Source organism: Tamandua tetradactyla, chromosome 17 (genome assembly GCF_023851605.1).
Source record: "Tamandua tetradactyla isolate mTamTet1 chromosome 17, mTamTet1.pri, whole genome shotgun sequence".
Taxonomy (NCBI): Eukaryota; Metazoa; Chordata; class Mammalia; order Pilosa; family Myrmecophagidae; genus Tamandua; species Tamandua tetradactyla.
The window spans coordinates 27,813,560-27,837,843 of record NC_135343.1 but is presented as its reverse complement, the minus strand read 5'-3'; the positions used below and the strand labels follow the sequence as shown (position 1 = coordinate 27,837,843).

The 24,284-nt window shown below is 34.2% G+C and overlaps 1 protein-coding gene across 9 annotated transcripts in view; it reads left to right on the top strand.

Annotated features, from left to right (window-relative positions):
• Positions 1 to 24,284, top strand: part of CCDC88A (coiled-coil and HOOK domain protein 88A) — a 189,428-nt gene that overhangs the window by 89,525 nt on the left and 75,619 nt on the right. For all 9 annotated transcript variants that reach the window (XM_077134249.1, XM_077134245.1, XM_077134247.1 and 6 more), the window contains 5 exons: positions 3,399 to 3,543; positions 6,215 to 6,399; positions 10,852 to 10,989; positions 12,577 to 13,647; positions 14,918 to 15,045. In XM_077134249.1, the coding sequence (XP_076990364.1) occupies positions 3,399 to 3,543; positions 6,215 to 6,399; positions 10,852 to 10,989; positions 12,577 to 13,647; positions 14,918 to 15,045 (1,667 nt within the window). The remainder of the gene's footprint in view (positions 1 to 3,398; positions 3,544 to 6,214; positions 6,400 to 10,851; positions 10,990 to 12,576; positions 13,648 to 14,917; positions 15,046 to 24,284) is intronic.

Genomic DNA, 24,284 nt, shown 5'->3' with positions numbered 1-24,284 from the left:
TGCCAAGAGATGGAAACAGACTAAGTGTCCACCAATGGATGAATGGTTAAAGAAGCTATGGTATATACATATGATGGAATGTTACGCAGCTGTCAGACAGAATAAAGTCATGAAGTTTGTAACAATGTGATTGGACTTTGAAGCCATTATGCTGAGTGAAATTAGCCAAAAACAAAAGGACAAATACTGTATGTTCTCACTAATAGGAACCAACAGAAATGAGTGAACTTGGAGAATGGTAGTTAAGAACACAAGTTATCAGGAGATAGAAGCAGGGTAAAGATTGGGCAGTTGGTGCTGAAGGAATGCAGATCGTGCAACAAGACAGAGTGTAGAAATACGGAAATGGATATCACAATACTACCTGATTATAGCAAAAGTATTTTGATACACTGAATGAAGCTGAATGTGAGTATGATAGAGGGAGAAGGGTTTGGACTATGTATGAAACAGAAGGAAAGATAGAAATTAAGACTGAGATGGTATAGTTTAGGAATACCTAGAGTATACAATAATAGTGATTAAATGTACAAATTAAAAAATGTGTGAGGGAGAAGTGAATGTCAGTATTGTTGGATGTAGAAAATCGATGCTGTATGGGTAAAAGCACAATCAGTGTAAACTAATGTCTGTAGTTTAACATTGTAATATGTTTCCACTGAATTTAACAAAGGTATTATGCCAAAACTAAATGTCAACAGGCAGGAGGATTGGTTAAAGGGTATAGATTCTACGTGGAAGAAAAGGAAATATGTTCATATAAGAGTATGGTGGTGATGTCATGTCTGTACATTTAGTCTGGCTTGAATGAAGTGTGAATAAAACTATTTGAAAATGAACAGAGAAAAGTGCTTGGGAAAATGCAGAGAAAGATGTTCCTATTCACTTTTGGTCGGGAAATGATAGCTACAGCCCTTTGGAGGGCACTGTGGTGGTTCCACAGGAGGCTAGGGGTGGATTTACCATGTGATCCTGAAACCCCGTTGCTCAATATATACCTGGATGAACTGAGGGTGGAGATGTAAAGGGATGTTTGCACACTGGTATTTATGGTGGCAGTGTTCCTGATCCACAGTGAATGGAGGTGGCCTAAGGGTTCAACAATTGAGGAATGGAGTAGGGGAACTCTGGTGTATATACACAATGAACTACTGAGTGACCATAAGAAGAAATGAAGTTGTGAGGTATGCATCTAGATGAATGAACCTTAAGAACTGTGTGTTGAATGAAATGTTAGGGAAAAAAGACAAATATTATCCTGTCTCAATCATAAGGACTAACTATAACAAAAAATTAGGTGAAATAAAGTTGAGAGCATGGGTTATTAGGTTGGAGCTAATTATAAGCTCTTACAGCAGTCATATCTATTCATGAGGTGTAACAGTTAATTCTAAATTTTGAAATACTGAACTTTTTGTATATACCCAGAAATTTTTGGTACTTTTGGGACACCTGAGACTCAGAGTTAGAGCTCTGAAGCTATGAAAGTGACCAGTACCCCATACGGAAACTGCTGATCTGGATAGGGCTAAAGTATACTAGAAGACTGCGTAAAGGATAACGTATATGTTTTTTTTTTTTTTTTTTTTTTTTTTTTTAAGAAAGACAGAGAAGGAAGGAAGGATAGAAGAAAGGAAAGGAGGAAGAAAGGGAAACATCTTTAAACATTTTCTTATTTTATTATATTTTGTTTGTTTGTTTTTTACATGGGCTGGGGCCGGGAATCGAACCGGGGTCCTCCGGCATGGCAGGCAAGCACTCTTGCCCGCTGAGCCACCGCGGCCCGCCCATGTATATGTTTTAAAACCTCAACTTCTGGGTGAGACTAAAAGGCGAGTTGTTTTTTGGTGCAAATTTTATATTTAAATTTTTTAGTGCATTTCCTAATTTAAGTTTTATGGCCAGTTTAGTTGAATACCATAAGTACATGGAATCTTGAATAGGAAGTGAAATTTTGTTGGTTTGTCCAGGTTACTGTGATACCCTGATAAATCACAGAGCAATTTGGGCAGTGAATAAAGAAGTATTTGCAGAGTGCCTTGGGGGAATGGGGAGAAAGGAGGAAATAGTCAACTTTCCCATTTCAAAAATTTCTAATATTCTTGCAAGCAGTGGGGACAACCAAATAATAGGTCAAGCCCTCGATCTTAGGGTTCACCTCTATGAAACTTATTCCTGCAAAGGATGGGCTAAGCCTACTTAAAATTAAGCTGAAGAGTCACCCCCAGAGAACTTCTTTTGCTGCTCAGATGTGACCTCTCTCTCTAAGCCAACTCAGCATGTGAACTCACTGCCTTCCCTCCTACGTGGGACATAACTCCCAGGGGCGTAAATCTTCCTGGTATTGTGGGACAGAAAGCTGGAATAAGCCAAGAACCAACATCAAGAGATGAGAAAGGCTTCTTAACCAAAAGGGCGAAGAGAGAAATGAGACAAAGTAGAGTTTGAGTGATTTCAAACAGTCGAGAGTCTATCCTGGAGGTTATTCTTATGCATTATATAGATAACCCTTTTTGGTTTATGGTCTATAGGAGTGGCTAGAGGGATGTTCCTGAAACTGTTGAGCTGTGTTCCAGTATCCTAGATTCTTGAAGATGATTGTATAAAGATAAAACGTTTACAATGTGCCTGTGTGATTGTGGGAACCTTGTGTCTGATGTTCCTTATATCCAGGCTATGGACAGATGAGTAAAAAATATGGATGAAAATAGATAAATAAATAATAGGGGTCAAAGGGTAAAATAAATTGGGTAGATGGGAACACTAGTAGTCAGTGGGGGGGGGTAAGGTGTATGGTATGTAAAAGCTTTTTTCTTTTTATTTTTCTGTAGTGATGTAAATGTTCTAAAAAATGATCATGGTGATAAATATACAACTATGTGATGATATTGTGAGTCATTGATTGTTTCATTATGTATAGAAAGTATTTTTGTGATGATTTCTAAATTAAAAAAATAAAAAATAAAAGCACCAGTAAAGCTATTTGTTAAAATTAGCACTAGATCAGAATTCTTCCATTATATCACAAAGCAATATCTTTACTATGAAGGAGAGTTTTCAGTGTCTGCAAAAATCAGTTTAAGAGGATGTCAGACATCTAATGATCAGGAAAAATAATTACAATGACTGATTATTGCTTTCAAACAGAAAATTTAAAGGAACTCAGACTTTAAATTATGCAGTGTCTGATAAATTAAGCTTACAAGTAATAAAATGTTAGCTTGAGGATGGTTCGATGGTGGTTCAGTGGCAGAATTTTCACCTGCCATGCTGGAGACCTGGGTTAGATTCCCTCTGCCTGCCCATGTAAAAGAAAAAAAATATTGGCTTGAAATTTTTTGTACTGTTTCTTAGTGTTCTTTTCTCTCTTTACTCCATGCACTGCTGCAAATAAAAAGGAACATGATATGGATAGAAAAAAAATTGAAGAATTAATGGAAGAAAATATGACTTTAGAAATGGCGCAGAAACAAAGTATGGATGAATCATTACATCTTGGTTGGGAGTTGGAACAGATATCCAAAACTAGTGAACTTTCTGAAGGTATTTGAAATGTTTTTTTAAATGGGTGAATGGATAAATGAAGTCATATTTATGCTTACATTTCTGGGTATTTTATTGCAGTTCTCAATCTCCCTAGGTAGAGACGTATTAGAAAGCCAGCTGTCTCCTTAGTCTTGTTTTCACCGAGTAATATGGTGTTACCACATTCCTGATTGCAATCCTAATCTTTTCTAAACTCTTTCAACTTAATTTTGTGAGTAGAAGAACAGATCTGATTAGCTGTTTAGGCACTATTTCTTGTTAATCTGAGAGAGACTGGAATTCTAGTTTAACTTACTTTGAGAAATATAGCCATCTGCTAAATAGAACAGAAATAGTATATTAGATGATCAATATTCTTTGCCCATAGGCAAACCCGAATCGGAAGCCGAAGGTAGTGGGAAAATTCTTAGGTGAATATGTAGTCAAAATGAAGAAGTTAAGGATCTTCATGGCTACTTTCATTAATACATGGTAATCTCCATTATTGGATTATACCTAGCAGACAGTGTAGCCCAGTTATACCCTAAACATAATGAAAGACTTCCAGATAAATTTTTTTGCTTTTTTCTTATAGCCTTGTTAATTGACTTCTTACAGCTTGATATATATATATACACACACACACACACACACAATACGATTGAGTGTTAACTTTGGATTTGTTAATACTAATTTTTTTTATTGAAACCACTCCTAGGTCACATTTATTTGCCTTAGACTGATTCCAGAATTCTTGGGTTTTCCATTATTAGATTATTGTACCTGCATTCCTTCCTTCATCAAATATATATTAACCACCTACCATTTATCAAAATAATATATCAGACCCTGAGGATAAAGTGATGAAGTGAGTCTAAGTTCTGATAGAGCTTATCCTCTTGTGCTTCCAGAATAATTACTTCTACAGATAACTCATCCTGTTCATTTCATGCTAGACTTTTGGGCCATATGCACTGCTAGATAAGAAGTGATAAGGTTCAGCTAGTGAGATATATGTGTTACTTAAAATGTGTGGAACTTTTAAATTCTATTCCTTATTGAATTACAAAGAAAGCAATTCAGACTTAAATGTTTTCTAATGCAAAGGTTGTTAGAATTACACTAATTAAGTGTTCCTGCATCTGCTAAATGGGGACTATAATAACAAGTGCCTTCTGAGGTGGTTGTGAGGATTAAATTTGTTAATACTTAAGCAGCCACTAGAATACTGACTGGCAAACAGTAAGTATTCAAATGCTAACTACTATTATTGTCATTATCACTGTTGTTTTGTCATTACTCTTAGCTGGAGTCATAAACCTGGATATTTGTTTTCAAATGCTGTGGGTTTTGTTTTTTTAAATTGTATGGTTGGCTTCTCCCTTTTTAGGCAATTTGTAAAATATAGGAAAATATAAATGGGGAAATAAAACTCAATGATTGATAGATTCTTGAGTCATTTTTGTATTTCAGGAAATTTGCTTCCTTAATTTTTCTACACACACATATACATTTCAAACATCATAATGCCCATATGTATATACAGTTCAGGTTCACCTAAGTTTCTAAGTAAGCACTTTCCCATGTTGTTGAAAATGTGTTGTGAGCATCTTTTTTAGTTCTTCATGTTGTGACCTGAAGACTCTTGGATGCACGGTCATGGTGTTGAAATTAACTTATATCACCTATTGTTGCTATATCATATATTGATGCTAATACCAGAATTAGTGTCAAGCTGACTTAGAACAAAAGCTGGAAATAAAAATCAAGCTGTCTTTTATTTCTGGAGGTTGTTTACTGTATCTAATTTGAATAGTTTATATATGTTTGGGTGTATATGTTGTATGTGTATTTCTTTTTATGATGGGCTGTTTTTAACATACACAAAAGTAAGTGGGCCCAGAAATGCCCTGCTGTGCCCCCTTTTATTTCCCCTCCTGAAATTCATTCATTTTGTTCTTCAATCCTAATATTTGTATACCAAAATATTTAATGAGTCTGCTATAGAGTTATTAAAAATAATTATTTTTGGCTTACTGGTGCAGAGAGAGCACCATTGACAGGACTGGAAGCCAAGTTTTTTTTTATTTTAAAAATATAATGCAGAAATATACTTAGATAATCTCCTTTGGCAAATAGAGTAGTTGTTACCCTTTGCATTTAAGTTTATCCTGGATTCTTCATTTAGAAGAATTCTTCAGTATGACCAGTGTATACTGTCTTGCCTTTTTCAGAATCACTGGATGTTTTTTCCTCAAACAGCTTTCCTTTAATTTTTTTGAAGGTGTGGCATAGGATATACTTTGTATTTATTTGATACCCATAATGACCGTTTGAGAAACACAGGTCAATCACTGTTATATTTTATGTAAGTGATGTTAAGACTCATTGAGATTAAAGCAGTTTAGACATTGTCAAGTAGTTACTTTCTTATGAAATTAGGACTGGAACTATAGTCTCTTCAGCTTAAATTTAGTACTTTTTTCCAGTAGATGCTTTATGGATCTGTTAAATAGTCAAGATTTACTTCTCTTTTATCTGCTTGTTTTTTTTCTGTTGTGTCTATTTTGTACAGCTTTATTCATTATATTATAAAGGTAAGAACTAGGTGACAGAGGGGTATTTACACAAAATGTTTTAAGTAGTAAAGAGTAAAAATATACCAATGGCATATTTTTTGATACTCTAGCACCACAAAAGTCCTTGGGCCATGAAGTGAATGAGTTGACATCGAGTAGGTTATTGAAGTTGGAGATGGAAAACCAGAGTTTGGCAAAAACTGTAGAAGAGCTTCGGAGTACTATGGATTCTGTAGATGGCAATGCTTCAAAAATCCTAAAAATTGAAAAAGAAAAGCAAAGACTAAATAAAAAGGTAAATAAAATTGTCACGTGTATGTAATGATAAAAATATATGTAAAAAGTGTACATAAATAGTACTGTGATAGAACATTTATTTTTCAGTTTTTAATGCACCCTCGATTTTTTAACTTATTGAAAGTTTTAGACATAAATATGGAGAGAATGAACTCCTATGTACCTGTTACTCATCTTCAACACTTATTAATTTATGGCAAATCTTATTTCACCTTTGCCCACTCTCCCCACCATGATATATGCCACTAGAAACAAATCATAGACACAGTATCATTTTATCCATAATATTTCAGTATATATCTATTAAAAAGGAAGAGGGGAGAAATATTGTTTTTACATGGAATAGTGACAGTATAAATAAACCTAAAAAAATATTATTTTCTGATTAAGATAAAATATTCTGTCAATAAATTTCTATTTCTTTAATTCTATTATGATTTTTTTTTAACTATTTGTTTGAATTGAAATCCAGATTTCATCAATTCTTTGAATTCGTTGATGTGTCTCAAGTCACTTATATAGGTTCACTTTTTTTCCTGGCAATTTCTCTAAAAAAAACTGCATGTCGCTTAACACGTTCTTTTGTCTACCACATTTCCTGTTATGTCGAGGCTTAATTTCAAATGATTTTTTGCTGAGAACATTCAGTTAGCAGGTACACATCTGGGTGTTTTTTTTTTGTGATACTGTCATGGAAGATTAGTACTTAGATTCATTATTTAAAGAGAGGTTGCAAAATGCTGTTATTCTGATTATGCCATTCCATCTTAATTTGGTAGATAGAGTAGTTGTATAAAGAAAAAATGTCTTTTAAAAAACTGTTGGTTAAAAGGAAGGATTGTTTATTTGTTGCAAAATTATATTTTGGTTAACACGTTATCCAGTTTATCTTGTATAGTCAATTTATTTGAACACCATAATTACACAGACCTTTGAATAGGGTGTGAGATCTTGTTGGTTTGTATTGGTTAGTATGATGCTGTGATATAGCCCAGAGTAATTTGCGTACAGTATTAAAAAAAAAAGTATTTGCTAAGTCTCCTTGGGGGACTGAGACATTCCTGATATTCTTGCAAGCAGTGGGAACAACCAATTCAATAGACTGAGCCCTGGATCTTGGGGTTCACCCCTATGAAACTTAATTCCTGCAAAGAAGCTAAGCCTACTTATTATTACGCCTCAGAGTCACCCCCAGAAAGCTTCTTTTGTTGCTCAGATGTGGCCTCTCTCTGTAAGCCAACTCTGCAGGTGAACTCACTGCCCTACCCCCTATGTGGGACATTAATCCCAGGGATATAATTCTCCCTGGCCAGGTGGGACAAGACTCCTGGGATAGGCTGGGACCTAGCATCATGGAATTGAGAAAGCCTTTTGACCAAAAGGAAGAAGAGAGAAATAAGACAAAATAAAGTTTGAGTGGTTGAGAGATTTCAGAATTGAGAGATTATCGTAGGGATTATGTAGATATCCCTTTTTAATTTGTGGTGTATTGGTGTGGCTGGAGGGAAATACTTGAGACTGTTGAACTTGTGTTCCAATAGCCTTGATTGTTGAGGATGACTGAATAACCATATAGCTTTTACAGTTTGTGTGATTGTGAAAACTTGTGTCTGATGTTCCTTTAATGTAGAGTATGTACAATGAGTAAAGAAATGAGGATAATAAATAAATGATAGGGGAGGAAGAAGGGTGAAAAATTGGTTAGATTGCAGTACTAGTGGTCAGTGAGACGGAGGAGTCAAGGGTATGAGATGTATGAGTTTTTTCTTTTTATTTCTCTTTCTGGAGTGATGCAAATGTTCAAAAGAATGATCATGGTGATGAATACACAACTGGGATGATAATGTGAACCCTTGCTTGTGTATTATGTATGGAATGTATGTGTATAAAGATTTTTCAATAAAAGTATTAAAAAAAAAAAACTAGATTATCCAACAGTTCATAAGGAAAAAGCAGGATAAATGTTTGCTTTTTTCCCTTTATTTAACAATCTCCAAATAATGACTTGATTCTCTTGTAGTCTCCTTAAATAACCAATGATAAGTTTGTTTGTTTTAGTAAAATTATGAACTCATGGATTTAGAAATATTTGACGGGTTTCAATCCACTGCATTTATTTTTCTTGATGTCCCGCCTTTGGCCAGTGGGAGCCTCTATAAGCTCGTTTCTAAATCCTTATGACCCGACCTTAGCACTCCTTGAGAGCTTCCCTGCTTTCTGCCATATACAAGATAACCTAAGTTCATTTAAAATTTTTCTTGCCCCAGACTAGGAAACAATAATTTCTCCAAGAAGCCTAGGTTCCTTTTAGTGGAAAATAGCATTTAGAGACCACAATTTAGGTACTGTGAAACCTGAATTTTTTTTTTGAAACCTGAGTTTTAACTAGGCTTTTGTTGAACAGAAATATTCCAGCTGTGCAACTAGATTTATTCTTGCATATCTGTATGCATGCATATAAATGCATATTTTTTTACATAAATAGAATCATATCATTCATGGTATTTTATCGTGATGATCTCCCACCCTTTCTTCTCCTCCAAAATGTGCATTTATTTTTCTTTCCAGCATTTGGACACTATGAACCACACTTTATTAAATATTCATGTGCATATGCTTTTATGAATTAATACTTTTATTTTTACATGTGTCCACCATATCTGGTTGTTCGAAAGATTCTGGGTTTCTGGGCTTGTTCAGGAAAATCTTTCTAATTTTTAGACCAGTTTTTTAAACTTTAGTATACATCAGAATCACATGAAGGGCTTGTTAAAATACAGATCCCTGAACCCCAATTCCAGTTTCTGATTTGGTAGGTCTGGAGTGGGGAGTGAGATGGATCATATCTTAGAAGTTCCTAGGTAATGCTGATGCACTTGTCCAAGGACTGTGCTTTGAGAGTCACTGACTTAGATTATGTGAATAGTCTCCTTGATTTTCTTGTAAGAATTTTACTGTTTTAAAACATTTTTACATTAAGTTTTTAATACCATTTATAAAAGAATCTTAATAAGGATTTAACAATATGGTGGTTAAAGAATGAGTAGCCATTTATAACATAGAGCACTTTTATTTTAATATTCATTACAGTTGTGTCTGTAAGTTATTTTATTTTGAAATTAGTTTAAAGTCTAATTAGCAAATTGTTAGTGGCTCTCACAGTTTTTAGTCAACTTAGTGTATGGAAAATATTTTTTATAAATTATATGCTTTACTTAAATCTCAGTGATGTAAAAGAATGAGTTTAATTAAATAATCGTACTCCATTAATAATGGTAGATCCAGATTAATTAGGTATTAATAGCTAAAAACTATCTGAACATGTAAAATTGAGTTACTATATAAAATTTGACATGCTTTTTTTTTTCTTTCCAAAGAGAGAAAGAGTTTATTACTAGGCATGCAGTAGAAGAGCAGATGGCCTAGTAGCCCAAATCTGTCTCCCCAAACTGTGGTAATTTGCATAGTTTTATTAGAGAAAAGATGGGCAGGGTTTAGGATAATGAGCATAGTGGCCCAGATGATGTATTTAGAGGTGATCTGATTATTGAGCATGTGCTGCGTGACTTGCTTTTGAGATATTACTGGAAAATGTTTTACAAGAGCAGTTAATCTATTGCTGTTGAAACAGAAAAATCCAACTTGCTTTATGTAAAATTATTAAAATTTTGAGAGTTGTTCACTATTAGATGTAAGGATTTAAATAATATATAAACTTGAACTGGAATTTTTTACATAGCTAAATATCAGTTTTCCTTATTTTTTATTAATTGTTTTGAATATGTTATATAATAATGGGCACACTAGTAATTTGGCATATTTTGAATTTGAATTTGCTATTCCATAATTACTAATTACACACTTTATTATATATTTTTAAAGCATAAGAAATTTAAACCCAAAATATAAATAATTGCTGGTGTTTTGTTCAGCCCTTTTTTTTCAACTATTTATTACACTCTCCTTTTCTCATTCTTTCCTTTATTTTAAACCAGGCTCCCCCCCCTTTTTTTTTTGTTAAATGCTATACACCTTTTCTAATTCTTTCCTTTGTGCTTCTCTTCTTCCTGCTTGTTCTCTAAAAATCCTTGGGTATAATTAAAAATTTTACTTCACAAACTTACGTCAAGCCAAGAGAGTCTTTCATAAAAATTCTATGATCTTCATAGAGAAGATAATTATTATACATGTATTCATTGACTTTGTCTTTGTGTTTAGAAATAGACACTTGCCCTAAAAGCTGCAAAGAATAAGAAAGATAGTTATGTTTGCATATTTTATTCAGTTAGTAATATTAGCACAGACTGCTACTTGAATTTCTATACTAAAATCTTAAATTTTACCATTTGATATTAAAATCCTTTATTCATTGATTATAGTTTTTGACATATTACCATTTACCATTGTAAAATATTTATTGCTATGTTGTTTGTGATTTAATTTTCTCCAGGTTGAAATTCTTGAAAATGAGATTACTCAAGAAAAGCAAAGTCTTCAGAATTGTCAAAATTTAAGCAAGGATTTAATGAAGGAGAAAGCTCAACTTGAGAAAACAATCGAAACACTTAGAGAAAACTCAGAGAGACAGGTTCATAAATTTCCTATTATGTAAACAAACAATATATTTTAAAATGTGTCTGAAAAACGTATCTTAAAGTATATATAAGCAAAATGTTTATAAAAAGTAATGGAAATATTTTAGAATTATTTTTCAGATTTTAAAGTAACAGCAGTTTTGCCTCACTTTCTTTCCCATATGTCTCAGAAAAGTTATATAGAAAAAAACATTTTTAAATTGCTGCTGTGCTTTTAATAAGCATCTGTTATAGGATTTGCAGTATTACTAATGCTTACAAGTTTTGTGGAATAGGGCTGTAGGTTCTAAAGTTTAAGTAGCATTGAGAAGAATCCAGTGGCACTCTGACCCATGAAAGAGGTAGATGTGTGGTAGATTTGAATATTGTCAAATTTGGTTTCAAGTTTTTATGGATCATTTAATTTTATGTTTGAGAAAACTAAGAACTGATTAGATTGATGGCTGCCATTTAAAATTTTCTATTTATTTTTTTGGAAAATAAAAGATTGAATGATGTATTTATTTTGTATCATCCAATCTAAGACCATGTATATTGTAATCAACTTTATGGGCACTTAAAAAAAATGTAGGCCTGCGTAGACCCAGGAAGAAAAATTATAGAGCTAAGCATGATCTGAATTTGCACTTTTATGAGCTTGCTTTATCCACTAAATTTCATGAACCATTTTATTAGGCCATGCTATAGCTTAGATTAGTTCTTAAATTTTAAGTTTTCCTCATTAGAATTCCTTTTGGGAATGAATATTTATACCTCATAAAGACACATAATACAGCATATTTTTTGAGAAATCACTCTGTATAGGCATTGCAGAAATCATCTAATCAAAGTAAAAGTAGTTTACATAAGTATAAATGTTTCTTATTTAACTTTGAAGCATGTGACTATACGTAGTCTACAAATTTTTTTTACTTTTTATTTTTATTTTTTGCATGGGGAGACACCAAGAATTGAACCTGGGTTTCCGGTATGGCAGGCAAGAAGTTTGCCTGCTGAGCCACCATGGCCTGCCCTACAGATCTTTTTCTTTTTTCTTTTTTTTGTTTTAAAATTGCCGTGCAACATTTATGAATTGAATATTCTCTTTTTAAAAATCTTTCATGAAATGTGTTGTTACTATTTTAGCAGAAATAGAAACTTTTTTGAATAGTCCACTCCTTTTTATGAAAATATATTCAAGTGAAAGATAAAGAGGACTGAAGACTATGGGAAACTTATATGGGCTAAATGCAGCATTATTCACACCTATTGTAATGAGGAGAAAAGTTCATATTCTGTGACTATTTCAGCAGAAAAATGCCTTATTGCTGCCCTACAGATCATTTTGATTAACTTTAAATACAACTCACTTAACTATTTTTAGATTGTGAACTTCTTGAAAACATAAACTTTAATGACCTGGCAAAATATGTAGAGTGGTCTCTCACTAAATATTTGTCAGAATTAAAAAGATGTCATAGCACCATTTTATACTCTGCTTTTCTTGTTAGTGTTTGGAAGGGAAAAACTATGTAATTTTATATAGTTAACTTTTAGTCAGTTAACAGCTTTTAATTTTTTTGTTTCTTTTTTTGAATTAGATCAGAATACTGGAACAAGAAAATGAGCACCTGACTCAAACTGTGTCTTCTCTAAGGCAGCGCTCCCAGATAAGTGCAGAAGCAAGGGTGAAAGATATTGAGAAAGAAAACAAAGTTCTCCATGAATCTATCAAAGAAACAAGTAGTAAGCTAAGCAAGATTGAATTTGAAAAGAGACAAATTAGAAAAGAATTGGAACACTATAAAGAAAAAGGAGAACGAGCAGAAGAACTTGAGAATGAGTTGCATCGTCTTGAAAAAGAAAATGAATTGTTACAGAAAAAGATAACTAATTTAAAAATTACTTGTGAAAAAATTGAGGCCTTAGAACAAGAAAATTCAGAGCTAGAAAGAGAAAATAGAAAATTAAAAAAAACGCTAGATAGCTTTAAAAATCTTACCTTTCAGTTAGAATCCCTCGAAAAAGAGAATTCCCAACTTGATGAGGAAAATTTAGAATTGCGAAGGAATGTGGAATCTCTGAAGTGTACAAGTATGAAAATGGCTCAGCTACAATTAGAGAATAAAGAACTGGAAAGTGAAAAAGAGCAGCTTAAGAAGGGTTTGGAACTCATGAAAGCTTCTTTCAAGAAAACAGAACGCTTAGAAGTTAGCTGCCAGGGTTTAGACACAGAAAATCAAAGGCTACAGAAAGCTCTAGAGAACAGCAATAAAAAAATTCAGCAGTTAGAGAGTGAGCTACAAGACTTAGAAATGGAAAATCAAACACTGCAAAAAAACCTAGAAGAGTTGAAAATATCTAGTAAGAGACTAGAACAGCTAGAAAAAGAAAATAAGTCATTAGAGCAAGAGACTTCTCAACTGGAAAAAGATAAGAAGCAACTGGAGAAGGAAAATAAGAGACTCCGACAACAAGCTGACATAAAAGATACCACATTAGAAGAAAATAATGTGAAAATTGTAAATTTGGAAAAAGAGAACAAAACTTTACTCAAAGAAATTGGTATATATAAAGAATCTTGCATTCGTCTGAAAGAATTAGAGAAGGAAAATAAGGAGCTTGTGAAAAGAGCAACTATTGATATAAAAACTTTGGTTACATTACGTGAGGTAAATACATTTAGATAGAAAACATGTTTGTATTTTTGAATCAAGATTTTGTTAAGTTTATTAGAACCCATCAGTAGTTCTTACCATGTTTTTAAGATTTAAAGTAAAAAAATGAAACTTGAACTAGAAAAAGTGTCCAAGTTTTCTACTTTTGTTGTAATAAGTACATGTAAGTTGTAGTTTTAAAAAAATTGTAGTAATAAGTTCCCATGTAGTAACTACATTACATCATCATTTATTTAAAAATACTATTAAAAAATTTGAGTAAGATTTTTACCAAATGCTAAGTGTAATAGGGAGCATGATAGCTACTTTTATTGAATGTTCTGTGCTAAATATTGGGCTAAAGATCTCACATATCAAGTAATTTGCTATTGATCACGCAGTGTGTAAATGGAAGAGTCGGATTGCAGAATTCAAGTCTAGATCTTTCAGACTCCAAAGTCTCTCGTGAATTTGCCCACTGTCCCAGAGGTGTCAAATTGTGTTCAACTTAAAGGTTGAGCTTGAAAAATTGGTAATGGCTGCCTAGATTTGTGTATTCAAAATAATTCTGAAATGTCTAAGAATAGACTAGCTGTATTACTGTGAAACACAGTTGTTGTAAATCAGAAGATAGTATGCCTCACCCTTTCTTTGCCATCCCTATCTGCAGTATATGTGATAACTCTTTAAGTTCAATAAAAAATATTTAGTATCTGGCACAAAATCATGTTGGGCCATCTGCTTTTCTACAAAACAGGAATGGAGAGATACATTTCAAATATTTCCCTTTTGTTCTATAGTCTTACAGACATGAGTTAAGTTCCTCTTGCTTGAACTTCTCAGAATGTCCACTAGTTCTTCAGATTGCTGTCTTAGACCTTTTCTACTGGAATAGGAGAGATTGTGGTGGGGGGAGGGATGTTGTAGTTAATATATATCCATAGGTGATATTATGCATTGATTTAGGTCATTATTAAACAGTCAATGGTTTTCTTCCCACAGTTTTCAAGCTTAACATGTGTGTTCACAGACCAAGGATTTCTCCCTTTATTTTTTCACATTAGGGTTAGAAAGAAAAGAACAGAAAAGAAAAAAATCCTGTTTGAACTAGATTATAGTTTTGTGGCCTAACTACTGTATAATAATGAAAAGATTCACAACATTTCTGTTTTCCTGGTTTGATATGTATGTATTACTGGATGACAGTTGTGAGAATGTTGGTTGAATTTCTTAGATGATTTATATTCTTGCCACTTATGCAACTTTTCATTCTTTTTAAAATAAGGATTTGGTTAGTGAAAAGTTGAAGACTCAACAAATGAGCAATGATCTTGAAAAATTAACTCATGAACTTGAAAAGATGGGGTTAAATAAAGAGCGACTCTTACATGATGAACAAAGTACTGATGACAGGTGAGTATTAAATCTGGCAAATAGTTCAAAATTTTATTTTTCCTCAAATGTTGATTGTTTCCTTTATTAGGTAAAAAAAAGATTATGTATTTCATTGTTGTTTCTCATCCTTTTTTTCCCCTTGAGGAAATTTTGTGGGAAAAAAGTAAGGAATCAAAGACAATCTAGTATCAGTATAAGAAAAAGAAAGCAAAATATTATTATATAAAAACAGTTATAAAAATGGGAGAATAGGATGCCACCCATGTAGCATAAGATTAGAAACTACCTGTGAAAGTAAAATGAGACTTTAATAAACAAACCTACCCTTGTGAAATGTATAATAAGTTTAAGCACAAGTTATATTTTATTTGAATCATGTACCTAAATGTCTTAGTTCTTTATTTTATGTGCCAAAGTATGGACTTAAAGAGAAATGGTTGAAAAATAAGAAACCAAGGAAAATATACTGAGAAACCATTAAGGTATTAAAAATAATGTGGAAAACTAAAGTCTGACAAAAAAGGATGAAAAATAAATATATACACCCTTTCATTTTGAAAATGTTCAATACAAGTCTAAGGGAAAATTCTCTTTCCTTTAGCAATTATACTCGGTCAGACAGAGTTAATCTGATTTTAAGTAATCTAATATTTAGAATCTAGTCTGCCATGTTTTTACCTAGAATGGAAGTTTTATATGTTACAAGTATTGTTTTACGTAGACTAGAGTTTAAGGATTGGAAGTTTACATTTTTATCATCTATCCACTATTACTGTTTTAGTAAATATTAACAATGTATGTAAAATAAGTATATATAGGAAAAATTAATGGTGATGATATGGGGTTTGTTATATAATTTTGAGAATATTAAAAGTAGATAGTCTTTGGCAATGGTGGCTCAGTGGCAGGGTTCTCTCCTGCTGTGCTAGAGACCTGGGTTCAATTCCCGGAGCCTGCCTATGCCAAAAAAAAAAAAAATGTACATAGTCTTGTTTTGCATTCGTCCAAGGACCTTGCTGCTGGGCACAGTGCCTTCCCGCCACCCCTGAGGCCGGCTGCTATGGGTACTTGGTTTTGGCAGAGACTCATTGGCCCTTCACCTGGGAGAAGGGCTGAATGCAGAACAGAGCCAACCTAACAATTAATTGGCTGGCGAAAGAAGCGCTCTGAGTCCTGCTTCCTCTATTCTCTCTCCATGGAGGCTCAGAGCACTCATGGCATGCACGGTGGAGAAGTGTGGATGAGGAGTGAAGAATGAGCCTGGGCTGCCAGTTGGTACAGGAACTTGAAATTCTCAGTCCCAAAACTCAAGGTCATTCCATGCAGGAGCCTGGGAATCACCAGACCCACCATGCCCACAAGTGGGTTCTCTGCCGAGGTATACATGCACACCCCTGACCTCCAGCCTGGGGTAGACCGCTTTCAGTGTTAACCAAGACCTAAGCCTTGACTGGATTTGCCATCTAGTCTCGATCCTGCTTAGCCAGCTGACACAGAGAGAGGTGGGCCTGAGGGTAAGAGTTGGCCCAAGAGTGCCATCTTTTGGGAAACACTCTGGCAAACTGCTTTTCTCCCTAGCTTTTTTTTTTCCAAACATTTTTTGTATAGTATGACATATATATATATATATATATACAAAGCAAAGCAATAAAAACCAATAGTTTTCAAAGCACTCTTTAACACATAGTTACAGGACAGGTACTAGAGTTTGTCATGGGCTACCCCCCATCCTCTCAGATTTATCTCAGTTTATCTTCCTGTAAGAGTTGATAATCATAATCCTATAAAAATGTAAAGGTCATTCCACTTCCCTATCCTATATTAGTGACAGACCCTTTCAACGTGAAAAACTTAAAATGGCCATAGTCCAAGCACCCTTAAAGAGAGGAGTAGAAAGATCAAAGGTGGTGGTGGAGTTATACAGAGAAAATAAGATTTAACAAATGAATATGATTGCTGAATCATTAAATTGATACTTCTTTTAGTCTCCAGTATCTTAAAGCACCTAGAAGTAAAAACTTAAAACTGCAGAATTGTAACCCATGGCAAACTCTGAAATACGTTCTACGTCTAATTGTGTTGTTGTGCTTTGAAATTTATTGCTTCTTTGTATCATGTTATTTTTCACAAAAAAGAAAGAAAAATGTTGATTGTGGTGATAAAAATATATTTACGCCTTCTAGCCTCCTATATTTTGGAGCATCTAGAAGGAAAAATCTGAGAGGATCTTCCTAACTTTTAACATATCTTCAGTTAGAGTTGCACCTCCTGCTTGAGGTCCTGGCCTTGGTTTTGAGGGGGTTGCTGACAAATCAAGTGCCAAAGGAGACCTTGAGTGCAAACCCAAGGAAAAACAAAATATCAGACAAACCAGAGGAAACAGCTTTCAAAATAAACTTACCAAGATTATCAAATACCAAGAAACCTTCTATTTTTGGAAGGTTTGTGTATCATAATTTTAAATAAAATAAATAAAATAAAATAAAATACCAAGAAACCAACAACAAAAAAATCATAAATGATAGGAAATAGAAAGAAGATATAGCCAAGCCAAATGATCAAATTAGAACACTGGAGAAAACAGAATTGGGAGCAACTAATCAAAGATGTTCATACAAATCTCCTAAATAACTTCAATGGGTTAAATGGCTAACCCAAAGTCTTCAATAGTTAAAAAACTAAAAATATTAAGAACACAGTAGAAGAGCATATGGCAGAATTTGAAAGAATAAGTAGAAAAATGTCAGGTCTTATGGAAAAGCATGACATAGATATCAAATTAAAAATATACTAGAGGGCAGTGCAATGGTGGCTCAGCAGTAGAATTCTCGCCTGCCAATGCCACAGATCTGGGTTCGATTTCCAGTGCCTGCCCATGTTAAAAAGAAAAATACTGTAGACACACAGAAACTGATTTGAAGAGGCAGAAAAGAATAAGTGAACTAAAGGACAGGGCAACTGAACTCAGACATCCAGAAGAACAAGTGGTGAAAAAGGTGGAGAAATTTGAATTGGATCTCAGGGAAATGATGAACAACATGAAGAATCTTTGGTATCCCAAAAGGAGAAGAGAAGAATAAAGGGCTAGAAAGATTATTTGAGGAAATAATTGGGGAAAACCTCACAACCCTTATATAAATATACAAATCAAGGAAGCCCAATGCACTTCAAATAGAATAAATCCAAATAGACCTGCTCCAAGCACATACTAATGATACTTTGAAATGCTTAAGAGAAGAAGAAAGTCCTGAAACCAGCAGGAGTAAAGCAATTCACCACATACAAGGGAAGCCACATAAGACTAAATTTGCACTGTACAGTGGGTACCGTGGAGGTGTGAAGGCAGTGATATGATATATTTAAGATTCTGAAAGAGGAAAATTGCCAGCCAAGAATTCTTTATCCAGCAAAGTTGTCTGTCAAAAGTGAGGGAAAGACTAAAGGTTTCATAGACAAACAAATGCTGAGAGAATTTGTTAACATGAGACCTGCCCCGCAAGAAATATTAAAGGGAGTTCTCTCAGCTGTAAAAGGTGAGAGAGAGAGAGAGATCTGGAGGAGGGCACAGAATTGAAGAATATTTGTAAGGTTATTTTAAAGAATAAACAGAGGAAGAGGGAAAAAAAATAGATCTGACCACTAACAACATAAGGATAAGATGGTAGATTCAAGAACTGCCTATTAAGTAATAACTTTGAATGTTAATGGACTAAACCTCCCTGATTAAAAGAGACATTGGCAGAGTGGATTTAAAAATATGATCCATCCATATGCTATTTACAAGAGACTCACTTTAGACACAAGGATGCAAATAGATTGAAAGTGAAAGAATTCAAAAACTAAGTCTATTCAAGCTGTAACCAAAAGAAAACAGGATTAGTATGTTGGTTTATTAAAGCTGCCAGAATGCAATATACCAAGAATGGAATGGCTTTTTAAAATGTGAATTTATTAAGTTGCAGTTTTACAGTTTTAAGGCTATAAAAATGTCCAAATTCAGGCAACCAGGGGAAAGATGTCTTACTCAAGAAAGATCAGTGGGTACGGAACACCTCTGTCAGCTGGGAAGGCACATAGCTGGCATCTGCTAAGATCTTTGGTTTCTCATTTCAAACAGTTTCCCTGGGGACATTTTCTTCATCTCCAAATGTCTCTCACTGTTTCAGCTCTGTGCTTTTTCCAAAATGGTTCCCTTCTAAAGGACTCCAGTAAGCAAACTCACCTTGAGTGAGTAGAGAAACATGTGCATGGAAACCACATACTCATAAGGTCCCACCTACAACTGGGTGGGTCCGTGTCCATGGAAACAATTTAATAAAAAAGATCCCACCCAACGATATTGAATGAGGATTAATGAACATGGTTTTTCTGGGGTACACAACAATTTCACACCAGCACAAGTACCTATATTAATATCAGGCAAAATAGACTTTAAATGCAAAAATGTTAAAAGAGACAAGGAAGAACACTACGTACTAGTAAAGGGGTCAATTCACCAAGAAGAAATAACAGTCATAAATGTTTATGCTCCTAATCAAGGAGCTCCAAAGTATATGAAGCAAACATTGGCAAAACTGAAGGGAACAATAGATGTTTCAACAGTATTAAATACACCACTCTCTTCTGTTGATAGAACAACCAGATAGAGGATCAATAAGGAAATAGAGAACCTAAACAGTGTGATAAATGAATTAGACCTAACAGACATATTGATCATTACACCCCAAAGCATATAAGAATATACATGCTCCTGGAATGTTCTCCAGGATAGATAATAAGGTTGGGGCATAAAACAAGTCTTAATGAATTTTAAGAGACTGAAATTATTCAAAGCACTTTCCCTGACCACAATAGAATGGATACTGAATGGAAATCAGTATCCATTAAGGAATCTGAACTTTCACAAATAAATGGAGGTTAAAGAACACATATTGTGTTAAAGAAATTATTGCAAGAGAACCCATAAATGTCTGGAGATGAATGAAAATGAGAATACAGTATATCAAAACTTGATGCAGCAAAGGCAGTTCTTAAGAGGAAAATTTGTTGCCCTAAATGCCTATATTAAAAAAGAAGAAATAGCAAAAGTAAAGACTTTACCCATCTGGAGGAATGAGAGAAAGAAGATCAAACTAACCCCAAAGCAAATGGAAGAAGAGCAACAACAAAAGGTAAAAGCAGAAGTAAATAAATTGGAGTATAGAAAAAAAAATAGAGAAAATCAATAAAACCAAAAGTTGGCTCTTGGAGAAAATAATAAAATTAATGGACTATTAGTAGGCTGTTAAATAAAAAAGAGGATGCAAACAAGTAAAATCAGAAATGAGAGGGAGACATTACTGTCAATCTTGAAGAAATTAAAAAGTATCATAAGAGGATACTGTGAACATTGATACACAAACAAACTAGACAACTTGGATGGAATGACAATTTCCTAGAAACACATGAACAACCTATACTGACTCAAGAAGAAAGATAAGACCTGAACAAAACAATCACAAGTGAAGAAATTGAGTGAGTCATCAAAAACCTTCGTAAAAAGAAAACCCAGTGCCAGATGGCTTCACAGGGGAGTTTTATCAAACATGCAAAAAAGAACTGACACCTCTCCTGCTCAAACTCTTCTAAAACATTGAGGAAAAAGAATATTAACTGACTCATTTTATGCAACTTGCATCATTCTAATACCAACACTGGATGAAGATAGTACAAAAAGGAAAACTGCAGTTTCTCCCTAATGAATACAGATGCAGAACTTCTCAACAAAATACTTGCAAATCGAATCCAATGGCTCATTAGAAAAATTATACACCATGACCAAGTGGGTTTTATTCCTGGTGTACAAGGTAGTTCAGTGCAAGAAAATCTACCAGTATCATACACTACATTAAGAAATAGAAAAGGGAAAAGTCACGTGATCATCTCGATTGATGCTGAAAACACATTTGACAAAATTAAAGCATCCTTTTATGATTAAAGTTTCCTTTGATTGCTTCAGAAAGTAGTCAAATATGAAAAACCTACAGCCAGCATCATACTCATAGTGAGTATGAGTATGAAAGCCTTCCTTGTAAAATCAGGAATGAGACAAGGTTGCCCACTGTCATCACTATTATTCATCATTGTGCTAGAAGTTATAGCTAGAGCAGTTAAGCAAGGAAAAATAATAATAAAAGGCATCTAAGTCAAAAAGGAAGTAGTAAAACTTTCATTATTTGCAGATGACATGATCCTGTATTTGGAAAATCCTGAGAATTCTATGACAAAGCTATTTGAGCTAATAAATTCAGCAAAGTGAAACAATAGAAGATGAATGTGCAAAAATCAGTAATTTTTCTATACTCAAGTAATGATGTAACTGAGGAGACAATTTAAAAAATTCCAGCACAATAGCAACTAAATGAATAAGTTGTCTAGGAATAAAATTATCCAGGGATGCAAAGGACCTGTACACAGAAAACTACAAAACATTGCTAAAAGAAATCAAAGATCTAAATAGATGGAAATATATTCTGTGATCATGGATAGGGAGGTTGAATGTTGTTAAGATGTTAATTCTACCCAAATTCATCTTAGTTCAATGCAATACCAATCAAAATTCCAACAACTTTGAAAATTTGGAAAGGGTAGTTCTCAAATTTATTTGGAAGGGAAAGGACCTTCAAATAGCCAAAAATATCCTAAAATTTAGAAGTACGAAGTAGGAGCCACAGTGGTCAAAATGGCATGATATTGGCACAGAGACTGACATATTAGTCAGTGGAATCCAAGTGAGAGTTCAGAAATAGTCCAGACCTATAGTCAATTGACTTTTGAAAAGACCCCCAAATCCACTCAACTGGGACAGAATAGTCTTTTCAATAAATAGGGCTGGGAGAACTGGAAATGTATAGCCAAAGGAATGAAAGAGAACTCGTATGTCATACCCTATACAAATATTAACTCGAAGTGGATCAAAGACCTAAGTATAGTGGCTAGTACCATAAAACTCTTAGAAGAAAATATAGGGAAATTTCTTCAAGACCTAGTATAAGCAGGTAGCTTCTTAGACTTTACACCCAAAGCACAAGCAAAGAAAGAAAAAATATAAATGGGAACTCCTCAAAATCAAATGCTGAGGGAAGTACCAGAAACTGCTGAGCTCTGTTCCATAGCCTTGATTGTATAAAGATATAATTTTTACAATGTGACTGTGTGATTGTGAAAACCCTGTGTCTGATGCTTCTTTTATACAGGGTATGGACAGATGAGTAAAAATATATGGATTAAAAATAAATAATGGGAGGAATAAGGGGAAAATAAATTGGGTAGATGGAAGTACTAGTGGTCAATGAGAGAGGGGTAAGGGGTATGGTATGTGTGAGTTTTTTCTTTGTATTTTTCTGGAGTGAGGCAAGTGTTTTAAAAAATGATCATAGTGATGAATGCACAACTATGTGATGATATTGTGAGCCATTGATTATACACTATGTATGGACTGGACTGTGTGTGTGAAGATTTTTCAATAAAAATATTTTAAAAAATGAAATGCTTCTGTACCTCAAAGAACTTTTTCAAAAAGGTAAAGCAGCAGCCAACTCAAAGGAGAATATATTTGGAAACTCTATGTTGGGAAAGGGTTGAATCCAGTATATATAAAGAAGTCATATAACTCAACAACCCAGTTATAAAGTGAATGAAAGATCTGAATACACATTTTTTCTGAAGAGGAACTTCAAATGGCCAAAAAGCATGTGAAAAGATGTTCATCGTCGTTATCTCTAGGGGAAATGCAAATCAAACCACAATGAGATATCACTTCACCCCTGTAAGAATGGCTGCCATTAAGCAAACAGGAAACCACAAATGTTGGAGACGATTTGGAGAAATTGGGAACCTTGTTCACTGCTGGTGAGAATGAATAATGGTACAGCCACTGTGGAAGGAAGTTTGGCAGAAAACTATCGAGTTGCCCTACAACCTGGTAATTTGGTGTATAACTACAGGAGCTCAAAGCAATGATATAGACAGACATTTGCACACTGATGTTCATGGCAACATTATTCACAGTTGCCAAAAGATGAAAACAGTAGAGGTGTCCATCCACAGATGAGTGAATTAACAAAATGTGGTATATACATACAATGGAATATTATGCACAAGTAGAAAGAAATGAGGTCCTGAGGCATATGATAACATGGGTGAACCTTGACTATTCTGACTGAAATAGCCAGACAAAAAAGGATAGATATTGTATGTGCTGGTTTGAAATTGTTATGTACACCAGAAAAGCCATATTCCTCTAATCCTGATTCAGTGTTGTAGGGTGGACTCTATGATTAGGTTGTTTCCATAGAGATATGACACACCAAGTTGTGTCCTTTGACTAGATTACTTCTATGGGGTTGTGGTGCACCCAATTGTGGGTGTCCCCTTTTGATTAGATGGAAATGTGACTGTGCCCATTTTAGTTGGGTCTTGATTAGTTTACTAGAGTCTTTAAGACCGTCCACAGGAAAAGAAAGAGTAGAGCCAACAGAGAGAGGTTTGGAAATGCAGAAAGGAAAAACTTCCAGGGAAGTTGTTTAAAACCAGAAGCCAAAGGACAAGTAGAAGCCAGCCATGTGCCTTCCGAGCTGACAGAGGTGTTCCAGATGTTATCAGCCTTTCTTTTTAACATGGGCAGGCACCAGGAATCTGAACGTGGGTCCTCCGGCATGGCAGGCAAGCACTCTTGCCTGCTGAGCCACTGTGGCCCGCCCTTATCAGCCTTTCTTGAGTCAAGGTATCTGTCTCTGGATGCCTTAGTTTATACTTTTTTATAACCTTAGAATTGTAAACTTGTAACTTAGTAAATCCCCTATATAAAAGCCGACACATTTCTGGTATATTGCATTCTGGCAACATTAGCAATCTAAAGCACTGTATGATTTCACTAATATGAAACCCTTAGTAAATGTAGAATATAGGGGACCTAGAGATAGACAGAAACTGAAGAAGGCAGGAACAGTTTCCTAATATGTACAGGCTTGCTAACAAAGTTGAATTTAAATGGATGGAAATGGGTAGAGGTGATTGTATTTGTTAGTGGGACTATAAGCAATAGTGCCATATTGAAGGTGAATATGATTGCGAGGGATTGTTTAAAGCCATGTATCTCACTGATAAGCCCTATAAATATAAATAAGTTCTTGCATGAACTACTTCAAAGTTATGACATTTGTAAAAAGAGTTAATAATAGGGGGGTTTATGGGAAAAACTACCTCTTGCATGCTAT